Source organism: Neurospora tetraspora (genome assembly GCF_033439725.1).
Source record: "Neurospora tetraspora strain CBS 560.94 chromosome Unknown B0H65scaffold_6, whole genome shotgun sequence".
Lineage (NCBI taxonomy): Eukaryota > Fungi > Ascomycota > Sordariomycetes > Sordariales > Sordariaceae > Neurospora > Neurospora tetraspora.
Genome location: NW_026944388.1, coordinates 3517609 through 3538617, shown reverse-complemented (window position 1 = coordinate 3538617; position 21009 = coordinate 3517609). Strand labels below are relative to the sequence as shown.

General features: G+C 53.2%; 8 protein-coding genes across 8 annotated transcripts; 5 read left to right on the top strand and 3 right to left on the bottom strand.

Moving 5' to 3' along the window:
* The first annotated feature begins 67 nt into the window (after window positions 1-67).
* Window positions 68-1837, top strand: B0H65DRAFT_276699 (S-adenosyl-L-methionine-dependent methyltransferase). Its single transcript, XM_062822821.1, has 2 exons — window positions 68-1202; window positions 1258-1837. The coding sequence occupies exons 1-2, from the start codon at window positions 255-257 to the stop codon at window positions 1498-1500; spliced, it is 1191 nt and encodes a 396-aa protein (XP_062679888.1). The 5' UTR covers window positions 68-254; the 3' UTR covers window positions 1501-1837.
* Window positions 1838-4042: 2205 nt separating this feature from the next.
* B0H65DRAFT_276615 (uncharacterized protein) lies at window positions 4043-4756 on the top strand. The gene is made up of 2 exons (XM_062822818.1): window positions 4043-4264; window positions 4322-4756. The coding sequence occupies exons 1-2, from the start codon at window positions 4163-4165 to the stop codon at window positions 4565-4567; spliced, it is 348 nt and encodes a 115-aa protein (XP_062679887.1). The 5' UTR covers window positions 4043-4162; the 3' UTR covers window positions 4568-4756.
* An 824-nt stretch (window positions 4757-5580) lies between these two features.
* On the top strand, window positions 5581-6356 carry B0H65DRAFT_444877 (tyrosine phosphatase-like protein; the record flags this gene model as incomplete). The annotated part of the gene is made up of 2 exons (XM_062825706.1): window positions 5581-5776; window positions 5908-6356. 2 exons carry the CDS (start codon window positions 5581-5583, stop codon window positions 6354-6356), a joined length of 645 nt encoding a protein of 214 aa, XP_062679886.1.
* Window positions 6357-6660: 304 nt separating this feature from the next.
* On the bottom strand, window positions 6661-8097 carry B0H65DRAFT_432089 (uncharacterized protein; the record flags this gene model as incomplete). Its single annotated transcript, XM_062824978.1, has 4 exons — window positions 6661-6785; window positions 6856-7748; window positions 7841-7998; window positions 8056-8097. 4 exons carry the CDS (start codon window positions 8095-8097, stop codon window positions 6661-6663), a joined length of 1218 nt encoding a protein of 405 aa, XP_062679885.1.
* Window positions 8098-9061: 964 nt separating this feature from the next.
* B0H65DRAFT_474040 (Poly(A) polymerase) lies at window positions 9062-11546 on the top strand. The gene is made up of 2 exons (XM_062827229.1): window positions 9062-10352; window positions 10402-11546. Exons 1-2 carry the CDS (start codon window positions 9453-9455, stop codon window positions 11401-11403), a joined length of 1902 nt encoding a protein of 633 aa, XP_062679884.1. The 5' UTR covers window positions 9062-9452; the 3' UTR covers window positions 11404-11546.
* Window positions 11547-11843: 297 nt separating this feature from the next.
* B0H65DRAFT_529985 (PLC-like phosphodiesterase) lies at window positions 11844-13740 on the top strand. Its single transcript, XM_062828916.1, has 2 exons — window positions 11844-12751; window positions 12957-13740. Exons 1-2 carry the CDS (start codon window positions 11972-11974, stop codon window positions 13725-13727), a joined length of 1551 nt encoding a protein of 516 aa, XP_062679883.1. The 5' UTR covers window positions 11844-11971; the 3' UTR covers window positions 13728-13740.
* Window positions 13741-13747: 7 nt separating this feature from the next.
* B0H65DRAFT_474038 (tubulin nucleotide-binding domain-like protein) lies at window positions 13748-15859 on the bottom strand. The gene is made up of 4 exons (XM_062827228.1): window positions 15656-15859; window positions 15395-15597; window positions 14185-15252; window positions 13748-14123 (listed from the first exon to the last, which is right to left on the bottom strand). Exons 1-4 carry the CDS (start codon window positions 15725-15727, stop codon window positions 13847-13849), a joined length of 1620 nt encoding a protein of 539 aa, XP_062679882.1. The 5' UTR covers window positions 15728-15859; the 3' UTR covers window positions 13748-13846.
* A 479-nt stretch (window positions 15860-16338) lies between these two features.
* Window positions 16339-18759, bottom strand: B0H65DRAFT_276525 (uncharacterized protein). Its single transcript, XM_062822817.1, has 3 exons — window positions 18059-18759; window positions 16667-17971; window positions 16339-16602 (listed from the first exon to the last, which is right to left on the bottom strand). The coding sequence occupies exons 1-3, from the start codon at window positions 18414-18416 to the stop codon at window positions 16529-16531; spliced, it is 1737 nt and encodes a 578-aa protein (XP_062679881.1). The 5' UTR covers window positions 18417-18759; the 3' UTR covers window positions 16339-16528.
* Window positions 18760-21009: the final 2250 nt, after the last annotated feature.

The window sequence follows — 21009 nt, the reverse complement described above, 5'->3', positions numbered from 1 at the left end:
ACCGAGGCCCGAGTTGTCGGGACTTCGGGGTTAGTCTGATGTAGTATCAGCTTCCCAGCTAGGCTTAGGCGTTTGGAGCCCCCTGTCGCCGGTCTTGGGGATTTGATAGCTTGAGTTCAAAAGCACAGCAACAGCCAGACTTTTCACGGATCCTAATTTTCATACGGTTTTCTCAACCTTAATCTCAGCCTGGAGCTCTGTTCCTCTAACTCTTGCAAAACATATACCGGAACCCAGCAGACAACCTCCCAATCATGAGCACTCCGGCGAAACGAAAGGCGGGGTCGCCTCCGCCCGATTCTGCGCCTCCGGCCAAGCCGACGCCCTTTTCTCCCCAATCTCCTGGTTCTGAAGGGAAATCGCCTACTCCTGGCCCTGCATCTCCGGCAAAGTCACCATCGGTCGGCCCAGGGTCGCCGTCGGCCGAGACATCTGGTGCTTTCTCTGGCGCACATTGGATTCAGCAAGGACTTCCGCAAGTTGACTCGGACGATACGGATTCAGCCCTCGGAAGTGATATTGAAAGCTCGACTGTCTCAATCTCATCGAGTATTCTCAACTATCGCACCATCAACGGTCGAACCTACCACAGTGGTTCGGTGACAGACGGAGAATACTGGGCCCCCAATGATCAAAAGATGCTTGGAGCCCTAGAGATCTACTACCACTCCATCTTTCTTATGATGGACGAGCAGCTTTTCCAAGCCCCTCTCAAGGACGATATTAAGCATGCCATTGATATCGGTACTGGCGAAGGATTCTGGGCAATCGACTTTGCCGATAAATTTCCCAACTGCGAGTTGGTCGGTACGGATATCTCGCCTATTCAACCCCAATGGTGCCCGCCCAACTTGCACTTCGAGATTGATGATGCGACTAAGGAATGGACATTCAAAGAGAATTTTTTCGACTATATTCACATCTCGTTCCTCAACGGCGCTATCGAGAACTGGGGAAACTTGTACAAACAGGCTTATCGGTGCTGCAAGCCTGGCGGTTGGGTTGAACACCTTGATTGTTCGCCCATCGTCTCGTGTGACGACGAAACCCTTCCTCCCGATTCTGCATTGGCCACATACGGAAAAATCATGGCCGAGGCTGGAAGACGAATTGGTAGGAGTCTGACCATTGCTCATGATGGAACCCAAGAGCCCGGTTTGAAGGACGCGGGATTTGTGAACCTCCATACGAAGGAGTGGAAGGTACTATGTTCCGTTACGACCCAGAGTTAGGGATAAAGCTAACCAGCGACTTTAGCAACCCATGTCTCCTTGGCCAAAAGACCCCAAGCAGAAGGAAATAGGCCTCTACAACTACGCTGCTGTCACATCGGACCTTGAGGGCGTTATCCAATTCCTCTTCCAACAAGTCATGGGTTGGTCGACGGAGGAAATCACGATATTTGCGGCGCACATGCGTCAGGAGATGAAGGAGCAGAAGATCCACGGCTATTGGACCTGGAAGGTTGTGTATGGGCAAAAGCCGGAGGACGCGGAGTGAAGAAGGCAAACAAATGAAACAGAACAATGCAGGAACGCTTACCATCCAAAAGGCACATCGAGGCTGTGCAAAGTGTCAAACCGGAAATATCGGTCGATCACTTTGTGTAAGCACCCAGAAACCCTGATTGCGTGAAGACGTGGGGAAGACCAGAATCTGGGGAAAGCCACCAACGGAGTTTGGATAAACAAGGGGTGTAGAAGGGAAGGTCTTACCGGTCCTTTTGAGGCTCCCGACACTCTGGTTCAACGGCGTAGAAGGTGCCGCATCTCGGGGACTGTGTTAGTATGACCCATTCGAAGAGCTGAGACGATTTTGCAAGAACTAAGGGCCGTTAAAAATGAAATGTGGTGAAGAAACTGTCTAAACAAAGTAACAGCTCCCGCAAAGATCCGGGAAGAAAGGATATAAACGTGCAAGTAGCATGACTTAAAGGACAGCATCACTTGAACACATATCAGTGTTTGAGTGGATATCACACTTTGTCAGCAATCGAACTTGCTTGTCTCAAAGCCTTGAAAAATGGAATTTTGTGACGGGCAACCACGAGAACACGCGATGGAACATTAACTCAAAAAAAAAAGCCGCCAGAAGCCTCCCATGCATGAACAAGTGTTCTTTGCATGGGATGAGTTGTATGCGGCTCTGCTGAGGTTGGACTGCTTCTAGCGACTTATTTATGTACTGTGCAGTAGCGCAAGGCATGTTTTGTTGATATCAAGAGATCAAAATCCGCCTTTCCCGTTTGATGCCCGATTTTCCTTTTTGGTAATAGCCGATGGACTGCTGAGCTTTGGAGCATCATGCATGAATGCCTTTGGGAGAGATGAGGTGGCCCCCTCCCTACAAACCGCTCCGCGTCACGTCTTACGACGACGACGATGACGAGTCGACGACTGCGCAACCACCAAGAAAAGAAACACCATCGTGATAACCCGATGCAGTGTTCCTACATTCGTATCCATTTCAGGCGGCGGCCTGTTCTGCAACCGCCCCGGGCGTACGCACCCGACCTGAAAAGAAAGAAAGAACTCTAAAATCAGGCTCCTCGAGTTATGCACTTGGGTAACATGACCTCGTAAGCTGGAGACGGGAAACGGACCTAACCACTCCTGGGTTATTGAGTGATTTCTTCAGGTCACCGACGCAGTCATTTTCGATAGAGAAAAGAAACCGGGACTGAAGCCTCGCAAAATAGCCTTGAGTTGATTTGATGGGAGAATGAGTGAATTGTTGTTGACGATGACAGGGAGATATCGTAGGTTGACCGTTGCGGCGTGAACGGATGAAGACGGGATGGAGAGTTGGAGTTCCATCCAACGGCGAGGAACGGGAACTGTGGAGAATGGAGGAATGTGGGGAGCGGGACCCCTGCCTCCCACAACGTCTCTCGCCAAGCCCCGGCCTGCCGTTCGCTTCCCGTGTCTCTGTGCATCTGTTTTTCGACACCGACGGCCATCCGCATTATCCATCGCATCCAGCCAACTACTTTCATCTATTCCGTCGGGCAGTCTTTATTCCTGGCGGTCAAGACTGGCATGCTGCGAGAGTCTTGGTGAAACCCACCGACAGAGCAAACGCAGAAGTGGAATGTATGCCCGAGGAGACCGACGTCCAACCTCGATCTTCTAGGTGTTGTCCCCAGGGCATTCGTCCAAGTCCTAGCTCCGGACTGGCAGTCCTGTGACAGGACTTCTAAACGACGCCGTACACTACACTTCACACGGAGATTGAAAATGCGGGATGGAGCAACCGATAACCATTCGGGTAGGCCGACTTGGCAATGCCCACGTCTGTTGTTGATCTTTTTCCGCTATCCTATCGTCAACGACCTGTCTCCGAGGGCCCAACTTGACTCATCGAGTCACGACTGCATCGAAACAGCCATGGTCCACCTGTCTCGTTGCTGGTCGGTGACCCTGTGAGCAAAGACCTGCATGGAGTAGCATGGAGAAGGATCGCAATGGATGCCTGAAAAGGTGGGACGCTCTTCTTAAGGCGACCAATTGAATCCGCGAATGGCGTCCCTTTTGGTCAATGCAACGACATGCCATTGGCCGTTAATTTTCGACAGGGGCTAGTTTAATGGATGTCCTCACTCCTCAGGCTTCCTACTGGAAGTTTTGCGAGACTGAGCGCTGCAACACTGGCAATATCCACTGCAAGGACCTCTCGGCGAGGACCTTTCTGCCGTTACGTTGCTCAGCCGAGGATCCGACTTACACGCAATTGCGCTCCCAAGGCGAGGGTCAAACAGCCCCGGTGGGACAAACGTGTGCCAAGGGTTCTTGGCCTATTTGTTCTGTCAGAAAACTGCAGCAATCCCGGTACCTGGAAGGGAAAGGTCAGAATGGTTTACCAGGTACGACCGAGTTCGTACCAAAGAAGGCGATCGGCCCCACGGTACCTTGAAGAGATATAAGTTGGCCGGCCCGGCTCCGGGCTGATGAACTCAGACCTCATCTACTTACTTACTTACTCATCTATCATCAAGATCAAGCACCATCAAGCTTCGAACAAAGTGAACCATCTTTCCTTTGTTCTATTAGCTACATCTTCTAAAGCACCAGGTGTGCAACAACTGTCTACCCCGGAGGGCACTCTCTAAAACCATATACCACTATTCAACATCATCACCAACTTTCATCAACAACATCCAGTCATGAAGCGCTCTTCTTCTCGTGCCTCTGCCCCGTCGGCACTCAACATCAGCACCACCGGACCCGTCACAAGCCCTCTTACCTCGCCCAAGTCTCCTGATAGCGTAAGCCGTGCTCCCTTCCGAGTGTCTCATCTCTCCGGTACTAATACAACTCAATAGTACCACGAGATGAGGTTCTCTTACGAGTCCGAGACAACGGTGGCTCCCCGCAACAGCAGAAAGGATTCGGGGAACACCACAAACTCTGCGGACCCATCAAGGCCGCTAGGGAGATCCAAGTCGCACAACAAGCATGTCAACGCACACAGCTACTGCGGACGACACTCGACCGAGTACCTGTTCGGAGGCCACTCCATCAGGGACCTCTTGAGCAACCTTAAGCACCGAAGGGACTCGCGGGAGTAGTGATCCCATCATCCATGGTTCTGGAAATGGATCAAAGTATGTGAAGAACTCACTTCGGCTACGGGTTCGTCCGTCTGCACTGGCTGGAACAGGTTGCATTGGGGGAACTTAATAACCAGCTCATCTCGAACAAGGGAGATTGGAGGCTTTGGGAGGAAGCACCAAAGGATATATCTCATCCACGCTCAACGATGACATGACAACCTTTTTTGTTGCATGTAACAACACCATTTGTATTTTCTTTTTCTGTTCTGTGGGATATGATACCAAGGAGTTATGGGCTTTAGGAAGAACAGATCTGGAGTTGGGTGATTATTTTGTGGGTGGTGGTTAATACCAACTACGTATGTTTGGAAAGGGCAATATCAGGATGTTGGACTAGCAGCATTAACTAGAACTAGGGACTGGAAATAAGACAAGTATCACATGGTTCGGTTAACACGGCAAAATGTGTGCTACGCCCAGTCCTGGGCGGCGACAATCGACATCCGTTCTCTGGCGAGAATGATGGATGCCGAGGCTTGAGCGGCGAATTGCTGTTCTGGATGAAGGCAACGACTCTTGTTTTATCTCATTATTGCGTGTATCTTTTTGAAAATTACCTTTCTCACATATTCCATGAAATCGAGTATTGAATTTCTTTCACATTTGAATATTCATAACCACCGATGACATCGGCGGTTCAACAGACAGGGTCATCGGCGTTCCAGACGCCGGGCCGCCGAAGGCTGGTGGGTCCCGCGGAGTTAAGGCCCACAAGGAAGGAACCAACCCCTGTCCCGACGCGCGAACCCACCTTGCCGCGGCCTCGGTTCGGGTTTCTTTTTGGGTCCAAAATTGTTGTCCCCGCCGTCAGTCGGAGCACTTCCGTCTTGTTGGGGAATTTTATCCACTGCAGTTCCCGTCGTCAATCACGTTCAGAGCTCAGACATCGGATCATATCTAAACGTCCATCACCGAGTTCGATCACCAAACAACATCAACACCACACGAAACAACAAACGACAGCAACAATGGCTGGCTCCGCTCTCCGCAAGGGCTACCTAGTCCTCTACAATGCCGCCTCGGCCGTCGCCTGGGCGACCATCCTCGGCCGTGTCGCGTCCGTCTACTTTGCCAAGGGCGCGCCCTTTGTGCCGCTGGTCGTCGATGACTTTGCTCGTGTTACGCAGACTTTCGCTGTGATGGAGATATTCCATGCTCTTACCGGTATGCCTGCCATCGATATACTCTCAACCCGTCCCCGTCCCCGTCCCCGTCCCCCTCCCCCTCCTCTCCTCTTCTCTCCTCTACCTGTAAGAAACAAAGAGACTAACTTTCGCTGTTCAAAAAAATAAAAGGCATCGTCCCCGCCCCCATCTTCACCACCGCCATGCAAGTCGCCTCGCGCCTCATGCTCGTCTGGGGCATCTCCTATCCCTTCCCGCACCTCAACACTTCGGCCTGGTACTCCTCCATGCTGGCGGCCTGGTCCACCACCGAGGTGATTCGGTACAGCTACTTTGCGCTCAAGCAGGTCGACTTCGTGCCCTACTCGCTGCACTGGTTGAGGTATAGCGCCTTCCTTTTGCTGTACCCATTGGGTATCAGCTCCGAGGTGGCCATGATCATCAAGGCGCTCGTGGGTCCGGCCGATAAGCTCGCGACTTGGTATCCTTATGCGCTGCTTGCGGTTCTGTTGTCGTATATCCCTGGCTCGGTCGTGCTGTATAGCCACATGTTGAGCCAGAGGAGGAAGCAGGTTGGTGGTGCCGCTGGTGCCGCTAAGAAGGAGAAGAAGAGGCAGTGAGTGGTTGAAACCTCTTAGGTTGGGGCTGTCAAGAGGAGGACGGGCTTGGCTTTGGCTGGATTGGCGTGCGGCTTATGCTCACAGCCTACCCGCCCCTGCTGTTAGAGTGCTGTGGTTACGGTCTATGATCTTTATAAAGTCACTTCGGCTGCGGATTGTGCGGTCGAGCTTTACTGGGGGAACATACGTACTACTACTCCCAAAGAGCTCTGGAGATGTATAGATTATGATAGACGTATTATGATGGGATGAACAAAAAGACTTAAGGTATTAGATAGAAGGTTACGGTTTTTAGGGTGCGCTTCTATGCGCGAATGACACCACCGTTGCTGCTTTCGTACCAATCGTTCTGCAACCACTTGACAATCATGTCTCTAGCATCATGAGCCATCTTCGTATAACCAGGGTTGTCCTTCAGGTCGAACATGGCTATGAAAAGTGTCAGTACTCGCTTCACGTATTATGACTTGCTCCAACAGATCGAGAGGGGTGCACTTACAGATATGCGCCGTCACCTCGTCCATAGCCTTATTGTTGATAGCCTCCCTCCAGTCCCCAGCGGGATCCTTCTTAGGCAGGACGCAAAACGTCCGTTCATTGCCCATCACAGTCCCGACCATGCTCACTTCCTTGGACCCCGCGGCCCGTCCCAGCCGGGTATAAAAGTTGCCGAAGCCGACCCCAAGGTCTTTGTTGAGCCGCACCATGTATGCCACCCGGCGTCGCAGCTCCTCCTTTCTATAAAGCACACCCACAAACTCGAGATGCGACGTCGCCCAGCTCACGCTCTGCGTAATCTGATCTCGATTGTAGTACGCCGCCGCTCCACCCGCTGCCGCAGCAGCCGCTGCGCCCGCGACCATGGCGATCTTGCCCCAGTTTCCCCAAGCGCTGCCATTACTCTTCTGCTGCTCCTCTTTCTTCTCCGGCGCCGGCAGAGCGGCCACCTGTCTTTTCTGCGTCGTCGCATTAGATTGTGCCTGCGCCCCCTTCGCTCCGCCCAACAGACTCGTTAAGCTGCTTAGTTGCGACAGCGCTGCCGAAGCCGTCGCATAGTGGCCTTCCACGCCGTGGGCGAAAACAGCGGGCGCGATGCCCAGGTAGGGCGTATCGAAGCCGAGGACTCCCTGGATGTAAGGGAACATGAGCGAGTTGGGGCTGGGTGGTCGGTGGAGGGGCGCGGAGTCGGCGGTGCGATGCTCCAGCTTTGGGTCCTCGACAGCGGGATCGGTGCTGCCGTGGATGGGCTTGTCGGAGGAGAGCTCGATGGCGGTCTCGGCGGCGACGATGCCGCCCATGGAGTGGCCGACTAGGATGACGCGGACGGAAGGGTCGATGGTCGGTGAGGAGGTGCCGGCGGCGACTTCGAGGTCGATGACTTTATTCATCAGCCTGGGTTGGGTTGAGGATGAGGATGTTAGTGATGGTTCAGGGCTTCAAGCATGTGACAGATAAGCAACGGGATGCGGTCGATGAGCACATACCAATCTCGAAATCGCCCAACGCACTCGCCCAAGTCTCCTCGAGTCTCATATTTGGGATATACCACGACATTGACGTTTATCTTGGGTAGGTCGGCCGCGACCAGTTGGCGGAGGTGCTCGGTGAAGGCATAGTTGTCGCCAAAGGTCGACTCACCCCCCTTTACACGCTAAGGTCAGTATGATGCTGGCTGGAGCGTCGCATGATCACAACATACCTTGAAGCCGTGGATGAAGCAGAGAAGTAATGTCTTCTTCATCCTTCCCCATGGAGACTGAGACTGAGCAAAGTGGTGCAAAAAAGGATGTAGGGGAGGCCGAGGGAATGCGACATGTAAACTTTGCTTCGGCGTTGCCCCGGGCTGTCACGATGATCATCCATCCAGCGGCAGCGTCATTTGCAGGGGGCCTGCAGGGCCAGTGTGGGGGCGGGGGGGCCGCCCTATGGAAGGGACCTCCAGGGGAAGCTCCAGTGGATGCATGGACACCCGGTCTCGAGGTCCGGTCTTGCCCCTGGGGCCAGATCCCATCTTCCACAGCTTGAACTGATCTGTCATCCAAATCCATCCTCCGTCACCTTTTGACCTTCACTCTGATGGTAGCATGGAAGTTAAGTTGGTACTTACAGCCGACATCTTGGGTTCATAACAGAATACGTACCTGTATGTTGGACCGACATTTACTGCGAAAATGAAACCGATTATGCCAACCCGTCTGTCCCCATGACGTTACTCGTACAGACGGACATCCTACGCCTACTTGAAGGAATTCCTTCGTGGGCCCACCCTTTTGGGGATGACCTTCCTCTACAGGGCACTGAGACTCGGAATGTGACGACTGAGCTTTTCAGAGCTTGACTCCCTGAACCAACAAACCAACAAACCAACAAGCCAACATGATTGCCAGCCGCTAGTCAGGGAGTTTTTCTATCCCTGACGAGTACCCATTCGAGCCCATCTCATTATGGCGGAGGTATGTAGAGCTAAGTACTTGAATTTTAGTGGAGAATCATCCCGTCTGAATGCAGGTCCAAGGGATAGAGATTTGTGGTGATTTCTGCAGGTTGCATTTGCAGTGTCCAGCTCTGAAACAACAGGACACCTCGCGCCAATCCCGCTGCCGGACTTGGGGTGGTACCTACCTGTAGATGGGAGTCCGTGCTCAATACCCCAGGCTGCACCAGGACGCGCCGAGTCGGCGACGTGCTTTTTCTCTTTTCCTACACTACAAACACAACCCCTTCATTCATCCCCATCAATTGCCCTGTCTAGTTTCGGCTTCTCCGACTGCCCCAGGGTCAATACCAGAATCAATCAACTACTCGGCATCACAATCCTTCGAATCAACAAAAAGCACAGCATATCATGACCTGAGAGTTCTTTGACTTCGTGGAGCTGCTTGGTTCCTTCTGTTCAATCCCTTAACTCGATTCATTTTCTGTTTTCGCCAGTCAGCCTTCTCTCACTGCGCCTGCGCTCCTCTCTTTTGCGCGCGATCCAGTATTCCTCTTGTCCCGAACAGCGTCATCGATCAGTCCTGCACGACATATTTCATCTTCGATACTCCCACCGGCGCACCCAGCACGCTTCCTCGTCCCACCGCGCTTCGTGCCACCATGTCGAACCCCGAACATACCTTGGGCGTAACGCCTCCTATCTCGACCGCACTACCTACCGATGCCGAGAAACGACAGACCGAGGCCCTTCTCAAAGAGCTGCGCGCGCAGGGCACGTTTGAAAGTCAGGCCGAAACTGACAAGAGATGGGCGGTGCTCGCAGACCTCCAGCGAATTACAGATGAGTTTGTGAAGAGGGCCGCCCAGGAAAAGGAGCCGCACAATTCTATCCTGATTCGCGACGCTCGAGGCAGAATATTCACATATGGCAGTTTTCGCTTGGGTGTGTATGGGCCGGGATCCGATATCGATACCCTCGTCGTTGTACCCAAGTACGTCACTGTCAAGCAATACTTCGACATCTTTCCCGACCTTCTTGTCGAAATGGCTCCCCCTGGCGCCATAACCGACCTGACCCCAGTACCCGAGGCTTTCGTTCCTATCATCAAGTTTGAATACTCGGGCATCAGCATAGATCTTATCTTCTGTTCGATTCAGAGCCTTCGTCAACTTCCTGACGACAAGGACTGGAATTTGAACAGTAACAACCTCCTACGCGGCTTATCCGAAAACGAGGTGCGCTCGCTCAACGGAACACGCGTAACCGACGAGATCCTTGCGCTGGTCCCTGAAGAGAAAACGTTCAAGCTGGCACTTCGTGCCATCAAGCTCTGGGCTCAGAGAAGGGCTATCTACGCCAATATCATGGGTTATCCTGGTGGTGTGGCTTGGGCTATGCTGGTCGCCAGAGTATGCCAGCTCTATCCGAAGGCGACTAGTGCTGTCATTGTCAGGAAGTTCTTCACCATCATGCTCAACTGGCCATGGCCGCTCCCGGTTCTTCTGAAAAATATCGAATACAACCAGTCCATTACGCGTGTAGCGGTGTGGAATCCCAAGGTAAGTCAATCCCTCATTATTGTCGCGCTGATGTCTCACCACAGACTAGATATACCCGAGTGATCGCAATCACAAGATGCCCATCATCACCCCGTCATACCCTTCCATGTGCGCGACACACAACGTTGGAAGGTCTTCAATGGCGGTAATTCAGCAGGAGCTGGAACGGGGGGTGCAGATTTCCGAAGAGATCATGTTGGGTAAAAGGCCTTGGAAAGATCTGTTCGAGAAACACACCTTTTTCACCAATGGCTTCAAGTTTTACCTGACGGTCATTTCATCCGGCAGGACTAAAGAGGCGCAGAATACCTGGTCTGGTTTCGTCGAGTCAAGAGTGCGTGTTTTGGTCCAGAAGCTTGAGCTGCACCCTTCCATCGCCCTTGCCCGCCCTTTCAACAAAGGTTACGACAGAGTGCACCGATGCAAGACGGATGCTCAGGTCGAAGAGATCCAAACCGGAAATCTCGCATACATGGTCAAGCCGACGGATACAGCTGCGAATGGGAACTCCAAGAGCGAAAGCAAAGTTGAGGTCAAGGCGGAGATCAAGACAGAGGATGGTGTTGCCCCGGGGCCGGCTGTGCCGGTTGTGAAGGAAGAACCGACAGACGTGGTACATCTAGGAACGGTCCCTCTAAAGCCTGAGGAGAAACCTGTAAAGCCCGAGGCCAACGACGACGACGAGAAAGTTAAGCTGGCGGATATACCGGAGAAGGAGCCGGAGATTGAGATTTATACCACTAACCATTACATCGGTCTGCAGCTGGTGGAGAAGGCTAAGTCTCTGGATCTGTCCAGAGAAGTCGACGACTTCAAGGCAATGTGCACTTCGAACGACATCTTCAAAGCAGAGTTGATGGGATTGACTATCCAGCACGTTAGGAATTTCGATCTCCCCGATGACGTTTTCGAGCCTGGAGAGACGAAGCCTGTGAGGCCGGTCAAGAAGAAGAAGCGTATGGCAGAGGGGGATCCTGCGAACGGCCCGATGGCCAAGCGACAACAGATGGCGACCGCGCCACCGACCATCAAGAGCGAACCTCAACACTGATCGGAGGATACACAGATGGGCTTGTTGGCGGTTACGACCAATCAGATGCTATGTGCGAGCAGTATCACACGCGAGGTGTAGAGAAATGTATCTAAGATAGAGTTGCTAAATCTGCTAGACTAATAAATTTAGTTTTTCGGGGCACAAGTGCCCCATCAACTAAACCAAGTCCCTGACGTACAGTGATCTTCGTGGCATTCTATGTGGAATTACTCGTTTAGACATGATGGCACCTGTTAATGAATGGATCATCTACACAAGTCCTATCTTCACTTCAATTGCTTCTGCTGGCGGTTTGAGCTGTGGGTTGTGCTTCGACATAAACGCCATATGCACCTCAGTATGTCAACGTCAAATGTCAGCAGCCAATCAATGCTTGCCCGTTGCCCCGTAGATCGTCGCATGTTTACACGGTAACACCCGTCTCGGGATCCTCAACCCAACATCTCACTGAGCCAACCTCCTCTCAAGTACTTTGGCGGTGTAAACTCACACGAAGTACCTCGAGTCACCTTTGAGGTACCAAAACTCCCTTACACCTCCAGTTCCCATCCGATATGCCGCGATAATGCACCGGGAATCAAACCCAGGGCGCTCGCCGCTCATCTCCGCGCTGTCTCATCCGAGTCCTCCTCTTCCTATACCGGCAGCCGCATCTCCATCCACACCACGGCGCTTCAAGCGCTTCCGCAGCCTCCTACCCACCACAACCTCCTACCGCGCGGTCCTCAGCTCCGTGTGCATCATGGCCGTCCTATTCTGGATTCTTCACCTCCTCTTCTTCTCACTCCTCCCAGATTTCACCACCGGCAACCCCTCACCATCCTCACCACCACCACAAGAAGACTCCTCAGTAGCCGACCTGGCCCTCCAAAAAATCCTCCGCGACAGCCGCCAAATCTTCGGCACCTATCCCGCCTCCTTCAACAAGTCAGCAGCCTCCAAGCGTCGCGCCCAATGGATGACTTCTTTGCCTGACTCCCTCCCGCTCACCCACCTCCGAGCCATCCCGGGAACCCACGACAGCGCAACCTGGAACTTTACTGCCGAGACGAGGAATTCGATCCCCTCTAATCCTAGTTATTTGCCGGCCGAGTGGTTCCGGTGTCAGAAGAATAGCATTGTGGAGGCGCTGGAGGCCGGGATCAGGTTCTTTGATTTGAGGTATGCGGCGTTGGATACAGGTGGTACGGATGGGAAAGGTGATGGGGGGACGAGACTTGTGTTTTGGCATAAGATGGCCTTGTTGAGCGAGGTGGCGACGGTGGAGGATGTTTTGTTTGGGTTTTATAAGTGGTTGGAGGGGAGGGGGAAGGGGGAGGTGGTGATGGTTAGTTTGCAGTATGAGGTGAGTTTTTTTCTTTTCTTTCATTTTTTGGGGGAGGGGGTGTTGATGGTGATGCTGGCTCTGGCTTTTGGTGATCGGTCTGGTGGTTTTGGGGGATATATCTGGTTTTGGGTATATGTAGACAAAAGGGGTCATCATCATCACATTTTACCCCCCTCTCTCACCCTCTCCTTTTCCATTACCATACTAACAAAACCAAAAATAGCACCCAACCCGCTCCAAAGCCTCCAACACCCCTCACGTCCAACGTCTTCTTCACTCCCTCCTCACCACCCCCGCCGCCCGCCGGTTCATCTACCCGTCACACTCCCTGCCTCCGACACTCGGCCACGCCCGCGGCAAAATCGTCCTCCTCAAACGCTTCGACTTGCCCGATCTTTCTATCGATCAACAACTTGCTGTGCCAGGACTTAATTTCTCTCCCGCCCTATGGCCGGAGAATAATAAAGGGTTTGAATTAGTTTATAACCAGCTTGAGGACAACGGTAAGGGAGGTGAGGGGGGGAAGAAAAAGAATGAGACGGCGTACATAGAGGATTACTTTGAGCCTAATGACCTGCCGAGTGGGATGAATTCGAGCGTGGAGGAGAATGTGATGGCGAAGTGGGAGGCTGTGGAGGGGCATTTGAGGGCGGCGGCGGCTGCTGCTGGTGCTGCCGGTACTGCCGGGAATGATGGTGATGACGATGGGTTGTGGATTACGTTTACTTCGGGAGAACATGTGTTGAATGAGCCGAATGTTACGCCGGAGGTTATGGCGCTTGGTCCGGAAGAGCAACGGCAGCGGGACCGTAAGGCAAATACTGGGAGTGGAGATGGGACGGTGAAAGGGGGAGTGAATGAGAAGTTGTTGGGGCTGTTGAAGCAGGATGGGCCGGACGGGTTGAAGGGGAAGAGGTTGGGGGTTGTGGTGATGGATTTTTGGGAGATGGAAGGGGAGGGGGATTTGATCGGGGCGTTGTTGGGTTTGGACTGATGGTTAGATACCCATGTAGTGGAACGTCTGGCGTGAGCGTCCGAACGAAATTGAACAGTAATTGCCATGTCCGCTTCGAGACGTTCATTGAACATTTTTTTCGTTGCTACATCAACCTATCAATCATCATCGCCATCATCGCTTCCGCTCGACCACCCCTCATGATACTCATCAGCCATCTCCGCCAACTCATTTCCAAGCTGCTCCCTGTCCTCCATTCCAATCGACCGAACGACCGTAGTCCCCAACAGCTTCAGCCTCTTACACACAGAAGCATCCGTAGACAGACTACTAGTGACGTTGAGGCCTCCTCCTCTCTTCAGCGGCTCACCATTGTCATCTCTGAAGATCTGAGGGAAGCTGTCCAGAAGAGGGAAGCGAAGGGAAGTGTGATAGCTGTTCAAGAGGAGATCTGTTAGCGGGTTCGGAATAAGCAGAAAGTGAAAGGAAAACAAACCTTCTCGTAACAGGCTCATACGAGCTCTTCCTGCGGAATCTCTCATCCTCCTCAGCTTCCTTGGCTTCCTGCGCCTGCTCGTTAACCTCATAGCCTCTCGAGGTGAGCACCTGGCTAAACACCCTCGGTCTGTTGTCATCGCCACCGCCACGACGACGGACATAATCCAACTGATCGGACGGAGTAAAGTTAATGTCGAGGAACACTCCTTCCGGGTTCTCCTTCGCCAGCACCGCCGCATGTCCACTCGACTTCTGGTTGACCAACTGCCTCTGCCTAAGATCATTCGTCCAATCCATTCCTTCCTCCTCCTCCTCCGTCGGCGGCGGAGCAAAGCTCATCCCCAAACTAGCCACATTCTGCTTCCCCATCGCATTAAGCGTATCAGCCAGCGTCCCCATCGTATCTCTATTCGCCGCATCCCTCAGCCTCGACGGAAGCGTGACGCTCTCCATCGCCGCCACCAACAGCGCAGTACTATGCCACTGCGAGCCCCCATCCAGCGCCACACTCCCCGGCAGCGTCGCAGGCACCGTAAACGGCACAACAACGCTCGCATGCTTATACACCTCCGTCAGCGTCCTCGCCTTATTCGCCAATCTCAGCAGTCTCTTGTCCCTGCTCAATCCCCCCGCCCTCACCGACTCCTGCTCGTTGCCCCACACAAACACGGCCGTCTTGCCGTACTCGTCCCTTACTCTCTCCAGGTATTTTGCCGCGAACCCGCCCCAGGCGTCGTCCAGGCCCGTCATGACTTGGATCCCTTGCATCTGGTCGGCCTCCTCGATAAAAGGCCGCAGGTCCCGATCGAGAAGATCGTGCTCCTTGTCCAGCGACGCGAACAGGTCTTCGCCGGTGGCGTAGCGCTCGAACGGCATGATGGACGAGTTGAGCTCGTACTCGTTCAGCTGGACGACGGATCGCGGGTGGTAGAAGACGCGGTTGAAGTCGGACCAGTAGCGGACCGAATCCGTCGAAAGGGGAGGGGGCTCAAGCCCGGCGTCGAGGGATTGTTGGTAGGCGGATTGAGGGATGGTGGGCTGTTTTTGGAGTACGGTTGGTCCGTTCCTGTGGTGAGAGAAGAGGGCAGGTGAGTTAGGAGGTGGACGGAGGTGAGGATGGGGGGTGATGAGAGCTGGAGGATACCAGTCGAGGAAGGAAAGAAACTGGTAAAAAATGTCCACCAAGCCCAGAGTAATGCCCAACTTACCACAAAGCTTGAGGCGTCTGTCCCTCCTCGAGGTCATTGTACAGCGCATTCGTCTTCGCCATGGACCCAAAGCCACCCTTCAGGTCGTAGATAACGGTCCGCGGCATGTAGGTTTCGGTACCATCCGCACCGATGCCGGGACGCCAGTGGATGTCATGGTTGACAGCTGATTCTTGATCCTCGGAATATGTGAAGTATGACTCCTGAAAGCCTTGTCAGTTTCTGTTAGGATTTTCAGTTGGGATAAATGGGTTTGCTTGCCTGGGCATTCCAGAAATGGGTTGCTAGATAATTGCTCTGCTGCCCGAGCTGGAGCGTGATGATTTCGTGCATTATGTCGCTGTATCAAAGAAAATGAGAAATCCACTTGGGATCCGTCTCCGTGAAGAAGAAATCTATTTTTCGAGAGAGAAAATGAGCTTCAAGGGGTTGGTTGTTGAGTCCAGCTCTCAATGTTGTTTCTTGTCAGATAAAAAAGTGACAATGACGATTATGTCGATTGCCTGTGAGGAGCAAAGTGCGATGTGTAGTGCTTGTAACCCTAACCCTGGTCATGCTCAGTTCAGGGGCCGGCATCATCATCGCCAACTCCCGTCATTTCTTCTATTCTACCCGATCATTTTCACTTTCCTACAAATCAAGACCCAAAAAAGCGTGTACCCTCTACCGGTACTCCAAATCTAGCAATACATGTAACAATTCAGACATAAGGTCTAAGTACTATCCAAGTTTTGACCCCAAAAAGGTCAAGTAGGTAATTTTGTCCGAGGTATGTCTTGAAAGCCCTTGATGCAAGGCAAAAGAAATAGATAAGAAGGCTGTACTGCTGTGAGGGCTGCAATAATAACTCGAATGTTTTCATACAGGATATTGAAAAGAATAGCAGAAGCATCATACAAAAGAAAACACAAAAAGAACCCGTTCATTTCATTGCTCCCTCGTCTAAATCCCCTTTAAAAACCCGTCTAAAAAGCCCCCATTTTCTATGACCAAAGCAGCCCGAGACTCCAGAAGAAGAAAAGGTAAAGAAGTCCCCAGGTCCGCACCCGCTATACAAGAGACACGCTAAACATGCCAAAAGAGCGTGCAAGAAGGAGAGAGTGAATTCCAAGTCATGCTATAGATGCAAGTCGTTTACTCGCGAGAAACGTCACGACCAAAGAGCTTGGACTTGACCCAGTCGTTGATGACGAGGAGACGGTTGCGAGCTGGCAGGATATGTTAGCTATACCGTTTCTAAAACAAATTATCACATTCCTGGGGGAAACTTACTGCTGAAGCACATGGACAGGTAGGCACTCCTCCAGAAGAGGAAGGTAAGGCTGCCGCCGGAGGCAAAGTTTCCGTTGAACCAGCTCACATCAGCGACGGCCTTCTCGCTTCCAATGTAGGCAAGAGAACCCTGGTGAGAGTAGTGGAAGGGCTTGATGTCCTTGATGCGGCGGAGCTGGCGCTCATGCTCCTCAATCTCCTTGGAGATATCGGCGGCGTTGCCGGGCTCAAGGTTGAGGGAACCGCTGAGCTCGCGGACGCGCTGCTCAAGGACCTCGGTGCGAGCCATGTTGTTGAAGAGACCAGCCAGGAAGTTGCCCTCCTGAGCGGCGACCTGGGCGGTAGGGGCGTATCCAGCGACGGCGCAGTCACCGACAGCCCAGATATCGCGGGTACCCTGGACAACGAGGTACTCGTTCACGGCAAGACCGCGGCGAGAGTCCTTCTGGGCAGGGATGCGGTCCATGAGGTCCTTGACGACGGGGCGCACGGCGTTGCCAGTGGCCCAGACGAGGAGACCGTAGGGGAGAGTAATCTTCTCACGGGTACCATCGGGTTTGTTGATTTCGGCCTCGACGGTCTTTTCGGTGACCTTCTTGACCATGGTCTTGGTCATGATGTCAATCTTCTCCTCCTTGAAGGTGCTCTCCGTGTACTCGATCAGCTGCTTGGAGAAGCTGGGAAGGACGTTGGGAAGAGCCTCGATGAGGGTGACGCGGAAGCGGTCAGCAATATCGGGAATGAGCTTCTTGATGTCCTCCTCGAAGAAATCCTGGAGCTCGCCAGCGAACTCGACACCAGTGGGACCACCACCAACGACAACCATGTGCAGAAGACGGTCAATCTCCTCCTGGGACTGGCCCTTGAAAGCGGCAGTCTCGACGCAGTCCATGATCTTCTTGCGAATGCGCTGGGCATCACCAATCTCCTTGAGGAAGCAGGTGTGCTCACGGACACCGGGAATGCCGAAGGTGGCGTTCTCAGCACCGACACCAACCACCAGCATGTCGTAGGGGATCTCGGTCTCAATAACGTCGCCGCGGATCTCGGAAGTATCGAGGACGCGGACGACCTTGCGCTCGGGATCGACGGAGCTGGCCTCAGCCTCGTAGAACTTGACGTTGGCCTTGGTGTGGCGCAGAATGGTGCGGATGGGCTCCATGATGGAACGGTGCTCGATCAGACCGGTCGTGCATGACGGGAGCAAGGGGGTGAAGAGGAAGTAGTTGCGGGGCGAGATGACGATGACATTGTAGTGCTCAGTGTCGAGCTTCTTGAGAAGAGAGACGGAGCCCCAGCCAGTGCCTGAGCAAAATCAGTCAGTCAGTATGAACTCGTATGGGGAAGAGAAAAGCGCATGGCGCAAAGCTGCGCGTATGGCTATGAACTCACCAAGAACAACGAGGGTCTTCTTGGACGGGTCAGGCTCAACCTGAGGACCAGGGTTTCTCTCCTCGTAGACACCCCAGCCGACATAGGCGATACCGGCGAGGGAAGCGAGAAGAGGTGCCTTCCAGAGCCACCTCAACGTCCGGAACCGGCGACGCTCCTTGGGGGGCTCGGGAAGAGCAGGAGTAGTCTCTGTGTGGGCGCAACGGATCTGCTGAGTGACAGCAACCTGCCTGGACTCGGAGATGAGGGCGCGACGAGGCGCAGAGCTGAGCAGCCTGGAAACGGCCTGGGTCTGGAGACGGGCAACGCCCATGGAGGGGGCCGAAAGCCTGCCCAGAGCTCTGGATGTGGACGCCATGGTTGTTGGTCGTTAGTCGTTTTTCGAATTGACGAGCGCGACGACGCGGTATGGGACTGGCGACCTAGATGGCCTCGAGAGGGGAGGAAGGGAACACGGAGGGAGGATAAGAAATTAGGTGTGCTTAGGTGAGAAAGAGGAGAGAAGGTAAGCAAAATGGAAGGATTCTGAAGAGGAGGTGGGGGATAAGAAAAAGTTGAAGCTCTAGCAAAAGGTTACGGCGGCGTGATAAGCGAGTCAGCTAGGATTGGTTGCTTGGCCCGGCCTTGTAATAGGAGTCTGAGTGGGAGTGACTCTTTTTAGCCTCTCTTTTTTTTTCAATCTTGACTTAGGTGGGCTAAAAATGCGCGTACCCGTCTGGAGCTACACCGAATCCAAAACCAAAAAAAAAAAGTAGACCAAAGCTGAGCTCTGGTTAAAATAAATTCCGTCTCTCGATTCGTCCCGTCCAGACCGTCTCTTCTTCCTGGTTCTTACTAATCCTATCCTTCCGCCTCCCGCCTCTCCCATCAGCGCCGTCCATGCCGTCCTCCCGTCACCATAGGAAGTTGCTGTACAACTGAAAGGCTCCGAGTCTGACTGATCCTAGATCGGGGGGCGGGCTGTCTTGTGTTTCGATTCATGATGGAAGGAACCCGCCCGAGTGGGACCTCTCTATCGGGCCTTAAACCCTCTGCAAGGAGTGCCCTATTCCCTATCAGGTTGGCGGGTTTTGTGGGTTTTTGGGATGAACAACCATCGATCCCATTGACGGGGCGGTTTTATCGGGGCCAGCGCCACCGGCAGCATCGCCCACCTGGCTAGCAACGGTCTGGCCGCTTGGTGATGGTAGGTACCATCACTTGGGAACAAGGGTGGTCGCTGCGGCTCTGGCACTCGATGCTTCGATGGCATTCATCCCAACTGCTGATGTGAACTTGTCGTCCCTGCGTTTTGACCACTTGTCAAACATGTCAAACAGACTGGATGCCAGAATGCACAGAGTGGCGTGAAGGCACATGTCAAAGCCACAGATGCCTCGAGCGCTGCCAGGATATGTCACATGCAATGCCGTCTCAGCATTGGCGTCGGTGGTTTCGGTCTTGGTAGCCCGAGTCGTGCACTTGTCTGCAATTAACGATACGAGGTATAACGATAATCTGGGTATAACGTTCAATTCCGCTGCCACCTTTCGAACCATTTGTATGGAGTTTTCAGCAATATAACGATATATTGGCTATTGGGATTACGATCAAAATCCGGCCTCAGTTTAGTATGGTGATCGTTATACCCGTTAGGTGGTAGACTTGAAACATCACCAACCTACCTGCCCTGAGCCTGCCTTGGCGTCCTTGGCACTACTTGGAGTAACGACAGTCTGGGTATAACGATTTCTACTCTCGTTCCAGCAGGGCTCCGAACATCGCAATCGAGAGAAGCTGAAGCATGCGGTCCGGCCTCAACCCCTGCACGGAGCCACGGGCACGTCTACCTACTCCCAATCCCGCACTCCCGCCCGCCCGGCATTTCAATCATACAGGCTATGTACATGGTGCAGTGGTGTCACGGGGCTCCTCCCACTGTGGGCTCTCGATGGTCCACCTGGCCAAACGCCGAAGTTCTGCGAAACACTGCTGCAACCTCGACGGCAGAGACGGAACGACGGAACTCGAATGGGATCTCGGGATTGACAGTCGACGACTCTCGGTATCTTTGTGATGATGATGAGGATGCCATTCCGAAGTTGAGAGATACCCTGCCTTTTTGCCTAAAGAAGCAATGGTCTGGTCCATGATGACGAGTCTACATGTCACACACTGAAAAGGTACTTCGACTGTCAAGTGTGGATGCCCTCCCGCCTTACCCGATTGAAACTCAAAAGTCGCAAATGCCTCGAGTCATGAACTCCGGGGAAGGTCTGTTTGATCGCCCTTTGCCCTTGTTCCTTCCCTTTGCCCTGTGGAGGCTCTTTGAACCCTGGAGCAGTACCACTATCTTCTGAGGCTGAGATGAAACGATATCTGCCGGGGCGGATGAGACGTCAGTTAGTGCACTCTGCCGACTGAGGCGGCACATCTCATACACTACTACCATTCAGGTAGCATTCCGTCTCTGCTCGGGTCTGGACCGTTTCTCCTCCGACCAATCCATCTCCAAGCTGACCCCCCTTCCAATCTCGATATCTGGACTCCATCTGGATCTCTGCTGGGATATAGCTCTGTCATCTAGATAGCAGACGGCATCCCAAAGCTTGTCCCCCGCAGCTAGCAACAGGTGGCTGTCATGGCAACAAGGACGAAAAGTCGGTGTTTCTCCATGGCTAAATACAGCAGTACACTCCATGACTTGAGAGAGGTCGAGCAGACATTTTCCCGATAGCTTGTCACCACGAGGCCTCCTGGTTGAGGGGGTGAGGCGGCTCGGGGCCGAAAGAGTCTACTTCTGTCATGCGCCGGCAACGCCAAGGTTGACGGACTCTTTGAGGAGTCGAGTTCGATCGTTGCATTGTGTTGCTAATTGCACCGCTGTCCTACTTTAGCTGACACTTCTCGCCCATCTCCTTCTCTTTCTCTTCTCTCTTGCTGCTGTAGCCAGGCTGGCCTGCTACTTCATT